The 19,642-nt window shown below is 35.3% G+C and overlaps 1 protein-coding gene across 5 annotated transcripts in view; it reads left to right on the forward strand.

The window, feature by feature from the left end:
- Positions 1 to 18,955, forward strand: part of LOC114646118 (CREB-regulated transcription coactivator 2-like) — a 365,689-nt gene extending 346,734 nt beyond the window's left edge. For all 5 annotated transcript variants that reach the window (XM_051922804.1, XM_051922805.1, XM_028794111.2 and 2 more), the window contains one exon: positions 13,100 to 18,955. In XM_051922804.1, coding sequence (XP_051778764.1) covers positions 13,100 to 13,281 — 182 coding nt within the window. In that variant the 3' untranslated portion in view covers positions 13,282 to 18,955. The remainder of the gene's footprint in view (positions 1 to 13,099) is intronic.
- The last annotated feature ends 687 nt before the right edge of the window (positions 18,956 to 19,642 follow it).

Raw genomic sequence — 19,642 nt, forward strand, 5'->3', positions numbered from 1 at the left:
GCTAAACACATGCAGAGCAGGTTAGAGACTATGAAACCTGGGAAATTAGAAAGGCTCAAAAAAAAAAAAAAGGCGCTATACACATGGAGAAAGTTAAAGGATATGAAAGTAGGAAAATTAGAAAATATAAAAAAAGAAAGTAAAGATCGCAGTAGCGCAAACAAACAAACAATTCTACTTTATTCACATAATTGTACTTATTTATTATGTTCTACTATACTGTTACCTTTCAATCTATGACTTTTTGTTAATCTAACTGATATTCTTCTAACTTTGCACAGTTTTGGATAAGCAGATCAGGATGCATTTCACTGTGTGTTGTCCTGTATAACTATGCATGTGACAAATAAAGAATCTTGAGAATTTCAAAAATGGAGTTTACCGCACGTGCATTTATTGGTTACTTTGTTCATGTATATATATATATTTATCTGTCTGCTTATTTAAAAAGCTACATTTACCTCAGGAGTCAAAAACGTTCTGTCTAGCCCTTGTACAAAAACCTAGACAAAAGCTGGGGTATCACCTTGGTAACCCCATGTACTTTTGGAACTGTGAGAGGAAAATAGCACGACTTTACAGACAAGAGTCCAATGCAGAACTCTACTTAGTTTTTTACTTTGTAAAAAAAAAAAATTATTAACTGCTGATGATGTGGATCATTTTGTCTGTGCTGAAATTCCAAACAGAGAAACATTTCCTGACCTCATTAAAAAGATTCAGCATATTGGGACTTGCAAGATTACAAATATTGTTTTAACAGAAGTTCTGAAATAAAAGTGAAACTAATGAAATAGCAACAATTCAAAGAAAAAAAAATCTTGAAAGTGTGTATCCGGAAAACCAAACACGGGGGTTGGCGAGCGAAGCGAGCAGGGGGAGAAGCCCCCTAGTTATTGTAAAGAATGAACGTTATTAACCTGCAGCTGTTTGATTTAATTAATGAAACAGGAAAGGTGCTGCTCCCCTAATTAATATAAACATAGGATTGTGTTCAGTTTCTACAGTGCATAAAGAGGCTGATTGTGCTATAAATTGAAGGAGCAGAACAAAACTACAGCTTGCGCTACACTGAAAGAGCTATAAAACGTAGACAAAAATTGGGGTTCCATTTTATCCATGCCTGAAGATCCACTTTTGCTTCTATGTATCTTGAGATTGTATCTAAATTTTTTTAACAATTGTGTCACCTTTAGTATTCATATTATACAATAAATTAGTTCTTAGTTATTTGCATAATTTTAATGAATTGTTGGGTTTTAACCAATGTTATTAGATAGAGGGGGAACAGTGCAGTTTCTTTTTTCATGTAGTTATATTGATTGTGCTTTTATGCTAGTATTGTTTATTTTGGAATTATTGTTTTATTTCTTTTAGTAATTTCACTTTATTGTTTATTTATTGAAAGTCAGCAAATTCAGATGGTGTGGTATTATTACTATAACTCAGAAAGAGCGGATTGTATTAAAAAATAAACTTACATTTCTAAATAAAAAGCTTTACATTGCATAATAATTCAATTTTTCTCTAATACTACAATTTATCAGCAAAGCTCCAGATTGGCTGCCCACCGTGGTCTGAAGCAGCCAACAATTTTATGTCGAAACTTCTGCAGCAATTCTGTCTATCGTGTACTTCTTTTAAAAATGTTGAAGAAATTTGAACAATTGTTAATCAGAGACCCTCCACCACTAACAGCTGTAGATTAGTTCATGCAATTTAACATCACTTAAATTGGACACTGCTGTCTATGAAAGCTATTGAGCAATTACAAATCTAAGCAACATTTTTAACTACATCTCTTTAATGTTGTCTACTAATTTGTGTAATTGCATTCCATTATCATTAGCTTTGAATATGACTTAAAAAATTATTTAATAAATAAAAATGTGATAACTTGCTCTTTGATAAAGTAACTAAAAATACAAAACCTTTTAAATCAGTTAACTAAGTCCCAGAATGAACCTGAATGTTATGTCATTTGTATATTTTCTAACTTGTTTTCCTTTCTTTCTTCCATTTTAATGAACTGACAGTGTGAAGTTTACACTTTCTTACACTTGTTTTTATCCAAGGTACACCCATTCTCCTACTGTGTGTTAGCTTAACTGGCATATGCATGAGTATACCACTGGCAAGCTAGCATCTCATCCAGGACTTTTGCTTGCTTTGATTCTGTGTTTTGTATTATTTATGTATGTTTCTTACAGTGAAATACACAGAATTTTCCATTAGCTATCTTATTAGTTTGACCAACTACATAAACAAATTTGAAATTGTTTTATTTTAATAAGTGACTATAACACTAGACATCACAAAACTAAACCTTACCTATTGTTCTAACAAAGAATTGTGTTGGCCATTTTTATACATGGCAAGTAAAAATCACTAAGGAAACTGCAAGTGTAATGGCGATCTTGCCATTTTAAGACCTCAAATGACTTGGATATACTGTATATTCAGTTGGATGCTTAAATCTGTATAGTTCAGCATCTGTCAGAAAGTTCCCCAGACATGGAGTGGTAATTTGTGTACACTTACATATATGAAAATTTTTTAAAATTCAGTCATGAAGAGAACATTTACTACACCTGGTTTGTTAGGATACTCATGCTATGTAACCTTACTGGAGATTGCCATTACTTGCTGAAACCACAACAGATTTTGTGATGTACAGTACATTACTTGCTGAAACCATAACTGATTTTCACATCACTTTTGCAGTTGCAGAACTGGATGACACCATCATGGGTATTTAATTGCTCTTTGCATGACTTTAACTGACACAACTTTCTCTTGGTTAGGCCATTTCACTGATTGACTAACAAGTAAATAGAAGTTCATAATTATCAATAATACACTAAAACATTAGTGTATATGAACTGGCAAAAATAATGATGATAAGACATTTATAAGGGATGGAAACATAGAGTAAATGCAAAAGTACAAATATAAATAAGCTACACAAAACACTTCCTTTCCAAAGATAGATAGATAGATAGATAGATAGATAGATAGATAGATAGATAGATAGATAGATAGATAGATAGATAGATAGATACTTTATTAATCCCAAGGGGAAATTCACATGCTCCAGCAGCAGAATACTGATAAAAAAAACAATATTAAAGAGTGATAAAAATGCAGGTATAACAGACAATAACTTTGTATAATGTGAACGTTTACGCCCCCGGGTGGAATTGAAGAGTCGCATAGTGTGGGGGAGGAATGATCTCCTCACTCTGTCAGTGGAGCAGGACAGTGACAGCAGTCTGTCGCTGAAGCTGCTCCTCTGTCTGGAGATGATACTGTTAAGTGGATTCTCCATGATTGACAGGAGCCTGCTCAGCGCCGGTTGCTCTTTCACGGATGTCAAACTGTCCAGCTCCGTGCCTACAATAGAGCCTGCCTTCCTCACCAGTTTGTCCAGGCGTGAGGCTTCTCACTTCTTTATGCTGCCTCCCCAGCACACCACCACGTAGAAAAGGGCACTCGCCACAACCATCTGATAGAACATCTGCAGCATCTTATTGCAGATGTTGAAGGACGCCAGCCTTCTAAGGAAGTATAGTCGTCTCTGTCCTCTCTTGCACAGAGCATCAGTTTGGCACTCCAGTCCAATTTATCATCCAGCTGCACTCCCAGGTATTTATAGGTCTGCACCCTCTGCACACAGTCACCTCTGATGATCACGGGGTCCATGAGGGGCCTGGTCCTCCTAAAATCCACCACCAGCTCGTTGGTTTTGCTGGCGTTCACTTGTAGGTGGTTTGAGTCGCACCATTTAACAAAGTCCTTGATTAGGTTCCTATACTCCTCCTCCTTCCCACTCCTGATGCAGCCCACGATAGCAGTGTCGTCAGCGAATGTTTGCACGTGGCAGGACTCCGAGTTGTATTGGAAGTCCAATGTATATAGGCTGAACAGGACCAGAGAAAGCACAGTCCCCTGCAGCTCTCCTGTGCTGCTGACCACAATGTCAGACCTGCAGTTCCCGAGACGCACATACTGAGGTCTGTCTGTAAGATAGTCCATGATCCATGCCACCAGGTATGAATCTACTCTTATAAATAATCTAATAAATAAAATCTAATAAAGTTCAAAGGGCCTTGTTACACATAAGTTTTGTCATATGTATATCAATGGGGCGAATCCTCCCATTAACTCTTTTTCAAATGTATTCCAGATATAACATTTCTTGGTCCATTCTGTTTTCAAATAAGAGCCAACCATACTCTGTGTCAGGTTTCATGAGCAAATTAATGCTCAGTTCCCAAATAACTAGCTTTAAAAATAATTTACTTGGATGGCATATGTTCATTGATGGATGAAATTGAGAAGGAATTTTATTAATGTAATCTAAATTTTGTTCTTTATTCCTCATGCTTTTGGGATAGGATACAGCTTTGTAACACAAGGTTAATTTTTTTAGTCATGTTTACACAAGACAATATGTAATTTGCCTCATCATCTGCATTTAGTAACAGACTAAAATAAAAAACACATAGAAACAAAATGATTTAAAAAGTTAACGTGAAAATTTTGAAATTTTTACGTCATTTAAAAATAAATACTTCACTGACTACTTCTAACAGTTTGCTATATACTCAATAAATTTTTATTATTTATGATATTAAAAAGCCAAGTGGCACTAGGAAGAAAGAAATTCTGTGGAGTGGTTCTTGTTTGTTTTTAAAAACAACTATCTCCCTGGTTTACTGAAGTTGAGTTCTGTGTGTAATGGGTGTCTGTCATAAACTGAGATTAATTTCAGTTTCTTCACCATCATCCTCTTACATACAATTACTAAATCAAATACATCCAATAATTTTGCCAGCAGATTGTAACCTTTGGGAGTATTTTTAAATTTTGATTTGTGAGACCACTAAACCAGGCACAGTAATGACAGAGTGTATCATACTGTTATAAAAGGACAACATGAGGTCCCTGTCCACTTTAAATAGTCAGATTTTATGAAGGAGAATTGCAGTTTGAGTGCAGTTAAAATATGTATTTTTGTATTAATATTCTAATTTAAATTATTTAGACAAGTTCATTAATATTTCTATTTCGTCTTTATTTCTACCTCTTCCTCCTGAAAAATGAGTGGTGAACCTACAGATATCTGCATTTTAAAGTCAAATATAATTTCTTTAGTCTTTCTGACATTTAAAGAAAAAGAGTTCTTACTGCACCAATTTATTAAACATACAAATTGGTTGGAGTAGTGGGTTTTGTCCCATCCACCACCACACATGGTATGCATCTTATCACCATAGTGTTATCTGCATACTTCATAATGGATCAGGAGTCATTGTCCTGTAACAGGTCTAGAGTATAAATTGTAAATAGTAAAGGAGACAGAACACAGCCTTAGGGAGCCCTTGTATTTTAAGTAATGACCTCTGAAAAAGGGTAATGTACTTTGACTACTGAATGATTTGAAAGAAGTCTTGAATCTAATGTAATAAGAGGTTAATATTCATTAGTATGTGAGGCTATATACTATTGATGAGGAAATCATATCATGTAAGCTTATTTGTGTTTTCTGTTAATTAAAAAACAGTTTGGTATTTCAATACTTTTTTGTCTTTCATGGCACTAGAGAGTGGCAACATGTTGCATGAATGCTGAAGAAAAATCCAGAAATAATACACTGACATGCAAGTTGTGCTTTTTTAAAAAAAGAGTACATTATGATGAAAGCTAAACAGCATAGGATCTTTTACACTTCTGTTTGCACAGTAAGCAAATTGGTTATCTTCAAAGATTTAGCCTCTGTCATTGAAATGGTTTTTCAGTAAATGTTCAAAGTATTTCATTGGAATAGAATTAAGCACCACTGACCTATTGTCATTCAGATTGCTTGGCCTTGAAACCTTAGTACCTGGGGTATTCATTGACTATTTCCACAGCTCAGGTACAGTACCACAGCTCAGACTTTTGATTGATACCGTTAAACTACCTCTTTTTTCCCCTATAGATCATTATACTTTATTCAATTGACCAGTCCATCCTTTGTTGGAAAACCCACTTTTTTTCTACCTCAATTTCCTGCAGATCATTTTGTTTTTTCAAAAGCAGTACTTTTATCTTTGGTGATCCATGGCATATAATTTAGGTACGTTTCTATAGATTCATATTTTTTCATACATTTACTGATAGTGCAAGTGACCTCATTTAATGTCCATGAGGATGTCAGCACATTCTAGTCAGTACAGTAGAAACATTTCTTGTTAGCTCCACCATACTGTTATCACACCATTTCTTTGTTTTACATATAGCTGGCTTTTCTTGTTTCGGTTTCTGCTTTTATGTTTGTGAAAAATGATATGGTCAGATTTATCCAGGGCTACTCTGTGATTGTGTCTGTAGGCTTCAGAGATGTTTCTATAACACTTTTCCAGTATGTTGTTCCCATTAGTATTAATATAACCAATCAGATTATTAGATTTTCAGTTTTTGAATAGTTGTTTGCATAACAATTCCCATATCAGTATGTGGCAGTGCATGAACTACTGGTTTGATTAAATTCATGCAGCATATATTATTGATGAAGTCCAACAGTGAGTAGCTCAATATACAGTGTGCAGATGTGCTCTCTCACAATGATATTGTTATACCACTTTTTATTAACAATAGGCAGACCCAAGTCAGGTTTATTGCCTGATATACATAGTACAATGAAATTCTTACTTGCATGCTCAAAACAGATGACAACAATACAATAAATAAATGAAATGCATACAACATGCAACTAATGTACAATTATATACAACATGTGCAATATTTCCAAATGTTATATATTTGTACACAGTTTGTTATGTTAAAATGTTTGTTCTTTGATTAGTTTAACAGCAACCTTAAAATGGGTCAGTAGAAACTGTCCCTGAATTAACTGGGTGTTCTGTATCATTTGCCAAAAAGAAGGTCCTAAATTGTACTGTTTACCTCTGTAGGGTGGCAAGTGACAGATAGGGGTTGCCACTGAGCCCCAAACACAACAACTGACGTGAACAATCACAGGTTCAAATATAGTGATTTTTACTTTGTTCTGATACTCTGCATAGCACTATATTTTCAGGGATGGTGTAACCTTCATCTTTTTTCTATTCCTCTCAACTTCTCTTCCTCCTCACAACTATTGTCTGCTACCTCCTGACTCTGACATCCTGTAGTGAGGCAGAGGACTCTTTTTAAGCCAGATCCTGGAAGTACCTCCGGTGTTTGTGCAAAGTCCAGAGGATGTACTTCCAAGTCAAGCAGAAGTTAGCATAAGGCTAACTCCCCTTATCTTTCCATCCTTATGGTCCCCCATCCAGGGAAGGGATTACCATTCTTTTTGGACAGGATTCCAGAGAATCCTCTATGGCACTTACAGTGTCCCAAATAGAAGGAAGAGCAGTGCCAAATTCACTACCCTCTGCAGGGCTGTACAATCTTGAGCTGAACAAGTGTTGTACCAGGATTTGATGAGGATGGACTTAACTGTGCCCATGTAGAAGTTCATGAAAACAAATGGAGAAATGTGAGCTGTTATCAAATGTTTGAGGGAGTAGAGGTGCCTTTAAGCCTTTTTGACAAGAGACGGAATGTGTTGTGCCCACTTCAATTTGTCTGTGATGGGAACTCCAAAACTTCAAGAGCATCCCCTGCAATGCAGAAGAAAGTGTGGTACAGTGATCCCTCGCTATATTGCGCTTCGTCTTTCGCGGCTTCACTCCATCACGGATTTTAAATGTAAGCATATGTGAATATATATCGCGGATTTTTCACTGCTTCGCGGATATCTGCGGTCTACAGTACGTGTGCTTCCTCAGTTGATTTGCCCATTTGAATTCAAACAAGGGACGCATTTGAATTGAAACAAGGGACGCTATTGGCGGATGGCTGAGAAGCTACCCAATCAGAGCACGCGGTTAAGCTCCTGGGTGCTGCTGATTGGCTCAGCGACGGAGTGCTGCATTAACCAGGAAGTCTAATCTCACTCATTCAGCATTAAGATGCAAATGATTGCAGAAAAGGTAAAAGTTTTGGATATGTTGAAGGAAGGAAACAGCTACACCGCTGCAGGACACAATTACAGCATAAATGAGTCCACGATCCTTTTTATTTAAAAAGGAGGAAAAGCATATAAGATCTACGGCCACAGTGTCTTTTAACCAGGGCGCAAAATGAGTTGCAAGTGGACGTGATAAGGCAGTAGTCTGGATGGAATCTGCTTTAGGGATTTGGATTGAAGAGTGATGGAAGAAGAACAACGGCGGTGCTAAAAAGTCGCCTGAAGAGGCTCCTTTAGAAGAGCTGTAATGCTATCCTTTGTTGTGCAGTAAAATTAAACTCATCGTTATCGGACAAGTCGTCGTGTCATTGTTGGTGAGTAACCATAATTGATTATTTACGTACAGTACTTATTACATGTACATAGTTTAGTGTCACTGTACACACATTTTACTGTATACAATTTTTCTTGCATTGTACGTATTTATTGATGGTGGCCTGTCTGTCGTAATGGCTGTAACATATGTGATATCGGAGACGCTCGATATCTTTAAAATAATATTTAGGTTTTACTGTATGTAAACTGTGTTTACATACATAATTTCAACGAATCTTACCTAATATCTAAGAGAATACAAAGGGTTTATGCTGTATAATTGTGCGTGAAATGTTTATAATAGCGTGGGAGAGTTTATAAGGGCTTAAAATATATAAAAATAACCACATAAACATATGGTTTCTACTTCGCGGATTTTCTTATTTCGCGGGTGGCTCTGGAACGCAACCCCCGTGATGGAGGAGGGATTACTGTATACCTTTTGTTTTCTGGAGCCTATGATCAGCCACCTGTCTTCTTACCACTTAAAAAAAAATCCAACTATTTCATTATCTGTGTCAGAGTTATTATTCTTAAACCATGTCTCAGTAAAGCAGATTAGGCAGCTTTCATGGTACTCATGGAGCTATTGCACAGGTGTTCTCAGTTGTTCCAGTTTATATCCTAACAGCATTGTGTTGTAAATAATGTTTGTTGGCAGTGGTGACTTAAAATTTCCAAGCTCCGACCTCAGTTGTATTCAAATTCCACCCTCTCTCTTTGCTGTTGAAGTTTCATACCTTTTAATATATGCAGGATGGTAGCAGTACATGAGACATTACTCGTGCCGTAGATAGTTCCATTGATAGTAGTACATCCTGGTTATAGATGAACAGTGCTGGCCATCCACCTGGAATAGGCAGAGTGTAAATGCACCAATGGTTTCAAAAGGCAACAACAATCAAAATCAAATCATCCATCAAAATAGGAAACATTTACAAATTTAGAATTTTGCAGGATAAAGCTACTGACAGAATGACTGACTGGTAATAGAAAGAAAAGAAACAAAATAAAAAAATTTAAATATAGGTCTGAAATCACAAAAAGATGCACAGAGATGTCTGCTTCAGTGCATTGACTGGGTAAGGTCATACGAACAGAACCTGGCAAAGGACAAAGTAGATATACAATATGAACAGATCGATATTTAGTTTTTATTGCAATACAGTGTAATTTATACTTTTGTTTGATAAAGACTCTTTTTTTTTTCCTTAGGAAACTGTATTCCTTTAATGTGGCTAGTGACATCCTTTACATGTTCTGTATTTCTGTGATAGTGTAGTTTTCTATGCTGGACCAGTAACATCACTTGAAGAGAGGCCCACTGAATCAACAACCCATTTAATAAGACAGGCTTTGGTTATGCGATGCACTCTCACCCATTGGAGTTAGGAACAGCAAGAAAGAATAAAGACCAAACTTATGACCATTATCCACACAACACTGCACTTGTTCTCTTTGACACACTATAATTGACTGCAAAAAAAAAAATTAAAGAAGTATGTCAAGAAACACTACATAGGTTCCTTTATACTTACATCAATGTGCCTTTACAGTGCCTCACTGTGACTGCCTTTCTTTTTTGTAATTCTTGTGTGTATTAAAGGAAGGTTGTTGTTTTGTCTTTCTTTCTGTCTTTCTCTCTATCTTGTCCTGCTGTCAGATTGTGTGTAAATTGCTGTGGTCTGGAGTGGGCATTTATGTGGTTCCTCACATAAGGATGTTTGGATGAAGGTGCCATAAGGATGTTAAGCATTTTGTTTGTTTGTTTGTTTGTTTGTTTTTTTCTTACTTTTTCTTTTTAGCATATGGTGGGGACTAATTAGTTAATTATTTAAGTCTTTTTATTATTTTGTTTTTGAACATGGATTTGATTGTTGTTTTAACTCCTTCATTTGTGGGAGAGCAGGACACGATGCCAGTGAGTGTAAACGGATTGATATTGCTAGCAATAAAGTGATTGAGGAAGATTATGATGAAAACACTACAGAAAATGAGCCTTAAGGTGCAGACAAGACATCAGATCATGAATCTGAATAGTAAGGAGAGTTCAGGTGGAAAATTACTTATTTTAAATCAGACTCCTATTCAGAGCATTTACTCTTAAGCCAACAACTTGTAGAAAATACAATGGTCTCGCAAGTATCTGTAAACAATAGGGTGGACGGTAATGAATCAGGTGAGCTGGTGGCAGCTGGTGCAACACCCAGCAATAAATATTACGAATGGTGTGCTGCCTGTAATAATCAAGGACAAGGTTAACTTTATTTATTATTTGAGAATATACCAGTGCACAGCCGAATGAAATTATGTCACCCGGCCCAATTATGTGTAAGAATAGACAACAAAGATAAACTAGAATAACAATTAAAATAAGGTTTAAAAAACAAAGAATCGTTAAAATATTGCACAGATGAGTTACATATTGCACTTTACTAACAAGCTAGTATTTTGGTATCAGACAGATCATTATTTAAGATTCTTATGTCTTATAGTTCGAAACTTTCATGAAATCTGGCAGTTCTGCACTGTATGATTCTGTAGTGCTTGCCAGAGGACAGAAGGGAAAACAGACCATTTTGGGCTTGAGTGTGATCTGTTATAATGTTGTTGGCCCTGTTAAGGCAGTGTTTGCTCTATGGCAAGATGTCCCATTTATTTTCTCAGTTGCTGTCACCACACTCTGCAGGGAGCCATTATAATCCCAATATCAGACAGAGATGCAGGGCATCAATATACTCTCTATACTCCCTCTGTAGGAAGTGATGAGGGTGGGAGGAATGAGGCAAGTCCTTTACATTTGCCACAGGAAGTGCAGTCGCTTCTGTCCTCTCTTGACTACGGAGGAGGTGTGTTAGGTCCTGGAGAGATCATTTGTTATCTCCACTCCCAGGAAGTTTGTGCTCCTGGTTGATTCCACATTGGAGCCTTTGGAAGAGAAAGGAAGGTGGGCGACAAGCAGGACTGAGGGGACTACTGGTCTATTGTGGTCCTAACTCGAGTGCTGCATTTTTGCATAAAAATACATTTTCTTGCACTGCTTACATTTCCTCTGTCTTCAGACAGTGATAGGAGGAAGCTCCACCGCTTCTCAAAGTAGAGGTGGCTGTGGTATGAACAGTATTAGAAACGTTATGGGGCAATACTAGAAATTTGTATGTATTATAGGTGTAACTTTTGTATTAATATAAATGATTACTTTCTGGATTTGTGGCTCAGACAGTCATGTGCAGTACAGTCACGTTAGGGGTGCAAGAAAAAAGAAACAGTGTATTTAAAAATGTTGTCAGCAATGTTAACTATTTCCACAAAATCCAGTAACTAATGAATTTCTCTGCATGTTTTTTTTTTTGTCTTGCTGGTCAATGTGCTTCTGTCTTTTGACGTTTTTCCTTGTTTTCTTCCTACATCTGCTGTTTCTCTGGATACTTCAAACATCAATTTCTGTTCTCAAAAGGAAACCTTTTAATTTTTTTAAATGTTGCTGTAGATTAAACACCCTTATGTGTTTCTTTTTTTTTTTTTTTTTAATTGATCTGGAGTTTTCAAAGAATACATTTGTTTTGCGAGTGGGAATTTCTCAAAAAAAAATCAAGAATAACAGTCTGATTGTAATTTTTAGGCTAAATTAGCTATTTTTTAAATGGATTTAAACTACCTCAACAATAAACAGTGCAATAAGCCTTTATACATTGATCAAGTTGGGGTAGTGATGGTTCTGGGGAAAAAAGTCCAAAGTCTGGTCAAATGACTTCTAACTAGAAAACAATAATTGTGACAAATAATCAGCAACAGCAGGTTGTGGTAGCTGCTGCTTTCATAATTTTACTCAAATGTACAGCTTCTGTGCAATAAATAGTATACTTTAAAATGTGCCCCTTCTTCAAAGTTTTTCCCTCTGTTACTAGAGGTTCTTACAATTTCTAGGCCTTCTGTTGTAATCTTTTTTTTGTTTCTATCTGCAAGTTAACATTTTAAAAATGACCTTGTTCTACAGTTCATATAGTATTAATATTTATTATATTATTATAATATATATAATATTTCAAGTGTAAACTAAAACATTTTTATATGTGTGTATATATAATACTGTGGAAAAAAATCTTTGCCTCCCCGAAAAACAATAAAAGATGTTTTACTTACACGGGCAGAAAGTATTTATTCTTATGTTTCATTGATACAATGAAAATATAAAAGAATTTCTGGTGTTATTTTAAAAATTCTCTTTGGGTCAATGCTGTATCAGTTTTTTCAAGTAGTACTGTAGTAAATTCTCACAAGCTTCCTGAAAGATTTGCCATCATTCTTCTTTTGAATTTTTGTTTTGTCCACTGTCCCTTGTGATCCCACACAGTACAAAATAATTTTCTTTTTAACTGTTAGTCTTTCTGTAAATATAGCACATAATCATATGCTTCTTTGCATAAATAACAGTACTGTACTGATGATGGGTTATATTTGCTGCACACTGTGGCCTGTTTAAGCCTCAAGTTATGGAGATTTGGGACAGTTTATAAAATGTTAATGAAAGACCACAAAATGGATTTACAGTAAATACTAAGTTCATGACAGTATGTTCTTATTAAGAACTTCTTAATCACTTTTTATTCTCTGCTAGTAGTATATTTTTCCAGTGTAACTGATGTATCATGTATACTATTGTATTGTTTCATTGTTCATTTTATTTGTCATTTTATCTAACTTTTCCTGTCTTTTATTCAGGTGACTCTCCTCCTGGATTATCAAAGGAGATCACAAGTGCCTTGGCAAGTGTACCTGGATTTGAAGGGGTCACTTTCCCACTGGATGAGGATTTGGAGGGATTCAACATGCTGTCTGATGCTGACCTTATGCTTTCTGATACTTCTGTCGAGGACTCACTCCGTTCTGACCGGCTCAAGTGAGAATTACAGGAAAGTGGTGGTGGGAAGACTAAAGTCTACACTCAATTCGAAGAAATGGGTTCAAGAACCATTAGTGAGAATTGGCTATGCTGCCAGAAGGTTTTGTATTCTTAGATTTGAGTGTCATTTGTGGCCTTGTTTCCATGTTTAGTACATCCCCTCAAAGTATTCTTTTATAGCTCATTTAAGAGTGTGCTCTAAATGATTACCCTCAAACCCTCCCACCACTTCTGTCTCTTAATGCCTGCTATGTAGGCAGATATCTAAAGATCCTAGGGCTCAAATACCACTGTTGTCATTGAGTAGATCATACATTGAGCAAATAGTTACAGCCACAAGAATGGGACCAGCATAGTCAAACTGACCAATGAATAAGGAACTTGGCTTCAGTGTGCAATGCTGTTGACATGGAAAGACTTACCAGATGGATATCTAATATGCAGTGCAGAGTGGCAGTTGGCCTATTTTTCTGGGAAAGCTCAATGTACTGCATCTTGGAATACATGACCAGCTCACTGGATTTGCAGTGTAACTGAAAAGAGGAGGAGTTTTAATGATTTTGATTTAAAGAAATGCAGACAACACAGTAAGGGCAGTGTTTTTTTGTGGTTGCTTCTTATGGTAGAATTTAAAGGATTTGTAAGTTAAACTGAGCTATGGAGAGATTAGCAGCTCTTTGAAAGTAGCAGAGAGTATTGAACACTGCAACAGAGAAGAGAAGAGTGCTAATGTAGCTGCAGTGCAGTAGTAAAGAGTTCAAGATGTAACCCACATAGTAAATGGTTCAACCATTTAATTTCTGTCAAGCCTCAAATTCTGAAAGCACAAAAAGCAGGAGTGTTAAACTGGGTGCCTTTAGATTTCACGAGTAGCTCAGGGAGTAGAACAGAAAGAGCTCCGTTGTCAAATTTTAATAAGGGTTCCCTTCATTCCTGTTAATATGGTCATGTCACCATCTATCCTAAAGGGCTTCCCATGTTTACATATCCCAATATGGCTTGACAGCAGGGAATATGTCAGTTACTGTAAATCCCACCCCCAACCCCCAGATTGTGCCTCTGAATTTACAGAACAAAGTGTCTTATAGTTGCACTGTATACATTCCTCCACTTTACCACTAGAGGGCAAAATTTAGCTGCAAAAGGTGAAGGCCTATTCAAGTAGATTGTCATTGTGTTTTTAATTTATTTTTTAGTACAATTGTGGCTGGCATGAAATTGTATGTTTTTAATACGTAATTAAATCTTCCTCTGAAGCTGTTGCTGTAGCAATGTTTAATAGCGGTCTAGCATTGTTCCCTCTTGGATGGGTTATTCAAAATGGGGAAAAAAAACGGGCAGTGTTTGAAGAAATGCGCTGAGATGGTAGTATGTGAGGTTAAAATACTGTACAAGCACAGGCATGTCAAGATTCAGAAGGGGAAATCCCCCAATGCAGCGCTTTCCAGCAACTTAGGTCACTATGTTCAAGTAGAGAGCAATGCTGCTAACACTTCCTCAGTTCTCTAAAGCCACAGTGACCCTTGCTCTAAAAGATAATGAAGACCAAAAAGTACTAGTTTGTCATTAGTCCTCATCTAAATAAAGACAGTAAAACAGCCAAAAAGTAAAGTGGTAAAAAAGAAACAAAGAAGTTTAACATTGAATAAAAAGATCATGTCTTCACGACTTACTCAGTATCTTTGATTTATTCTTATGAATTCTGTCAGCTTTCATGATTTTAGTGGCCTTCTAGAAATATAACTTATTTTTCTCTATAAAGAAATGTAACAAGAGTGCCTGAAGTGCCAATTTGGATGTATAGATCAAACATAGCAGAATTATTGCTATAATAACTCAGAACCAGCTCAGTGTCATCTTATTACATAATAATCTTACATGCTGCTTTGATAGTCCAGCTTTCTGATATATTGCTACAACAAGCAGTTGCAGGCAAGATTCCAATGTTTAGTGTGTGTCATTAGCAGACATTGAGCCAATAAATAACAAAATTAGCCATCTGTCTGTAAATACTTCTGTCATGCCAAGCATAGGTTTCTGTTGTTTAATGACTTGCAATGTTTTTTTTTGTTTTTTTTTTTCCATTGTCATATGGGGTTCAGTTTTAAAACCTTTTAAATTTTTTGTACTTCTTTTAAATGTGATATTTCTTCATTTTGTATATAGCAATTTGCTAACGGTTCATTTTAATGTATTGTTATAGAGCTAATGGGAAAGAAACTTCACCTGTAAATAGTTCATAATAGCCATATGCTCTTCTTTAAACCTAACATAAGGTATCTCAAGATTTTTTTAATGACAAAGTGTGTATGTTCTCTCATTTTTCAAATGGAAACAATGGAAAATAGCACTGTTTATTTTACAGATAAAAAATGAAAAAAGCACTTGTAACTTTGAAAGGCTTACTCAATTACTTACTTAATGTTTGTAGCTAACTGTCCGTGAAACCCATCCCACTTTCCTTCTTTTAAACATGCATCATCTTAATGTTGTTTCTTTATTGGTAATATCTATTGTGCAGTTCACTTTGTGTATTAATTTGATATTAACATTTAATGGTTATTGACACTGGATTTTATTTTAGCCAGGCTCCATTTGGTTTATTTGCTTTGAAAGTTGCATCAGTTTGCTAATTGTTCTTCTCACTGAAAGCACGCTATATAATTGTGGAAGTGAGCAGAGCTTTGTATTATGAATTTTATTTACGTAAGTTCAGGTCCTGTACAGTAGAGCACTTTTTATAAGACATAATACGTACAACTCTCTGTAGATTTACTTAGTTGTGTGGTCTTACAATAACCCGATCATTTACTTATTATGAGAATGCTATTGTCAAGTACTGAATGGAACCAAAAGTGTAATTCATATTTACAAAGAAAATAAGGGCTTGTGTATTCTATTCATCCAACCTTTTTTTTAACCTGTTAATTCAGAGTAGTGTTGCAAGGAAGCAGAATCTTTTCCAGCGTCAAAGCAGGAAACAGCCCTATGTGGGATACCAATGTATAGCAGTGTTTGTCCCCAAACATAAGTCATTTAGACATTACAGCTGACCTGGCCTCTTATCTTTGAAATGTAAAAAGGAACCAGATCACCTGACAGAAACCTGACCATAAGTCACCACAGCTAGTTATCAAATGTGGAGCCAGAGCTCTATGGAGCCCCAGTGCTACTGCTGTACCACTAACCAACCCTGCCTTATCCAGTTCACACTTAACAATTTTAAATCAACTAAACAAGTGTAAGTTTTCCTCATATGCTTTTTAGGGTAGCCTTTTTCATTTTGTTAATACCGTACTTATTAAACGGGGCATTGTTAAGGTCCTTAAGTTCCAACTCCATTGTTTTAAATAACTTGGATAAGTTAAAATGAAGAGAATTATGTACAGTATGTAGTTTTCCACCAATGTTCCAAAAATAGGACAATAATAAAGTTTTACCAATAACACATTTAGCTGAAATGGCTTTCTTGGTTAAGGTTCAGATTATTAATAAAAACCTTATCCAGTCCTTTAATATGATGCAGTTCAAAATTAAAAATGTGTACCTCTTTTAAAACTGTCTCCATTCACTTGCAAAGAACTGACTTTGCCATTTTTATCCTAAAGCATTCACAGGTTTATTAGGGGAGATACAACCTGCTAATTTCCTGGTATATTTTAATTGAAAAAAAGGATTTGTAAATTACTTAGACTACTATGAAGGTTGTTTTCTAAAACATTATTACACTAGACTTGATATAGAGCTACAGTGGGAGTCTTTTTTCTTTTCCAAAGATTTTGCCTAAAGTTTAACAGCCATCATTTAATCCAGGTTTAGTAACGGCCTGAATTACTTGGTTTAGAAAACACAAGATTAATTTAATGCAGTGCCACTTTAAAATTAGTGCCTTTTTAGCATGTCAAACCCAGTTTTAGTATTAAATAGAGAATAATGGGAAAATGAAGAGAAAAACATTACTAGTACTTTAATATTTAATGTATCATTATAAGTGTTTTGTTAAGTTCACTAATGAACTGTTAAAAAGTTTGTTTATTTTACGTCATATTTCAGATGATCTGCACCATATTCATGTAAATCACTTTTTTTCTCCAAATTATATATTTTAATTAATAGTACGGTAAATTTAATAAAATTAAAAAATTTTGAAATTGCACCGTCAGATTCTAAAATTCTTCCCATAGTTTGTCAGATAAACATTACTCATGCCCCCGCTTTTCAGTTTTATATTAAAACCTTTGAATTTGTTCACTGCCATCTTTTGGGTGCTAGCAATAACAAGGAAGTTACCTGAAATGAGTAAGTCAGTGCCGGGATATACATGAGGAATATGTAACGTTTCAAGATACACTTTCCTGGATTTTCTTTAGATGGTACTGCTAATTGTTAGTGGCATTTGAATGCAGATCTTTACTTTCACAGTACGTTTCCTAAGCTTTCTGACAAAAATCAAAATGCCATCACCCAGGTTAAATGTATTATTCAATTAATGTTATTATTAAGTAAATGTTTTAAAGGCTAGACAATCATAAACACCTCTAGCGCCTTTTCACAATCTTAGAAATAGTTGTTTAAGACCTGTAAATGTTTTCATTCCAATTCCAAATTAACTTTTGTTATGGATTCTTTTGTACAGTAAAATGGAAGTGCACAAAAAATCCCAAATTTCATATACATTTTTTTTTATCCTTGAGAAATGTCTATGGGGCGATAGTAATCAGTACGTTTTAGTTTCAGCCTGGTATTCTTGTTCTTTAGCATTTTTACATGAGGCCTGAACTTTTTGTAATTCAACTCAATGGGTCCAAGTTAGCACACTGTACTTAGAACGTTAAAATTTCCACACATCATTTTCAGACTCCTTTCAGTAAAGTAAACCCTGTGTTGTTTTTGTAACTGGTAGCAAATAAGGAAATATTTTTATTGATGCTGTTATAGTTTTATGATATAAAGTGAACTCCATTTCACATAATTTTTAAAGGTTGATCTTTGTAATAATGTCATGCTGCAGTGAATTTCCACTGGATTATATAGGATTTTGGTGGAATATTAAGTCCAGTAAGTTGGACTACTGTATGTGGTTGCAGGGCACAATGTATTGCTTCTTCTACAACAGCATACTTATGAAAATATTCTGAATTCCTTAAAATAAAGATATTATAGGTGACTGTTGTATGAAAAAGAGTGGTGTGCATCAGTAAACAAGTTGTAAGCACAATGATAAGTATATTAATCTTCTTCTTTCAGTTAGCCACCAACGAGTTGTGTTCATTACACATCCATGCATAGTAACCTATTTGATAAATATTGTATCTTTCCATATAAGGGGGTCATGTGAACTGAGAAAATCTACACAACATGTTACAATTACATAGCAGGACTGACCATTCATAATACCTTGCAAGATGTGCCAGATGTTGTGGTGATCTGCTATTTTTGTTTGCTTGTTTTTTGTTTTTCAACTTTATTTCTCAGATTTAACAGAACAAAAACTACACCCTCTAGTTTATTTTCCTGGTTGATTTAATGTTGTACATTAACTGAAACATTCTTCTATGGACAAAGGACAGGCCATACGCCCTGTGGAAAAGTCACATGAAAAATGGAGAGAATACACAGCAAGTTGACAGCCCTGTTGGGAATTAAATTAGAGACCAAACTTTAAGAAAAATAAATCAAACAATGAGAAGAAGGAGAGAAGTCAATTTTGCTAGTGAGCACCGAAATTTCTGCTTTAATGCCATCAGGTTGCAGGTTCATAGCTTTATAGCAAAACATCTCAACACAAAATCACTGCATGTACTTAAGGAGCAGAGACAGATACAGCTAACATCATGTCAAATGTCTAATGTAGCGTTAAAATTGTTATTTAATTTTATGGTCAATAAGCCAAATGTTATTGGACAATGTTAAAATGCAAACCCAGGCTGTAGTGCAGTCATACACTTTTGGGACGAATGGCAGAAGCCAAGGCAAGGTTTAAACAGATTTCCATATTTTAAATTTGTGCATGCAACTTCAGGAAGTGACATGAGATTTATTTAAGTTCAAGATATATGTACACAAGACTTGTTTATTCTGTTAGTAACAATAAATCTTTAAAGGAAAATGAATAAAGCAAAAAAGTGCATGCAAATTCATATGGATACATGCCAAAATGAATTAACTTTGGATTATTTTATAAATGAATTTTGCTTGTGTCCAACAAACACACATACTCTGTTCTGTTCGAATTGCATATTTCTGCTTTTGAAGACCTGTTTGTCTCCTGTCTAAGTTTGACATTCTTTGTTACCGTGCCAACAACAAATTGCAAAAAAAATAGTAGTTACATTAGAGGCATATATTCTATGTTCCTGATC

The sequence above is a fragment of the Erpetoichthys calabaricus genome, chromosome 2 (assembly GCF_900747795.2).
Source record: "Erpetoichthys calabaricus chromosome 2, fErpCal1.3, whole genome shotgun sequence".
Lineage (NCBI taxonomy): Eukaryota > Metazoa > Chordata > Cladistia > Polypteriformes > Polypteridae > Erpetoichthys > Erpetoichthys calabaricus.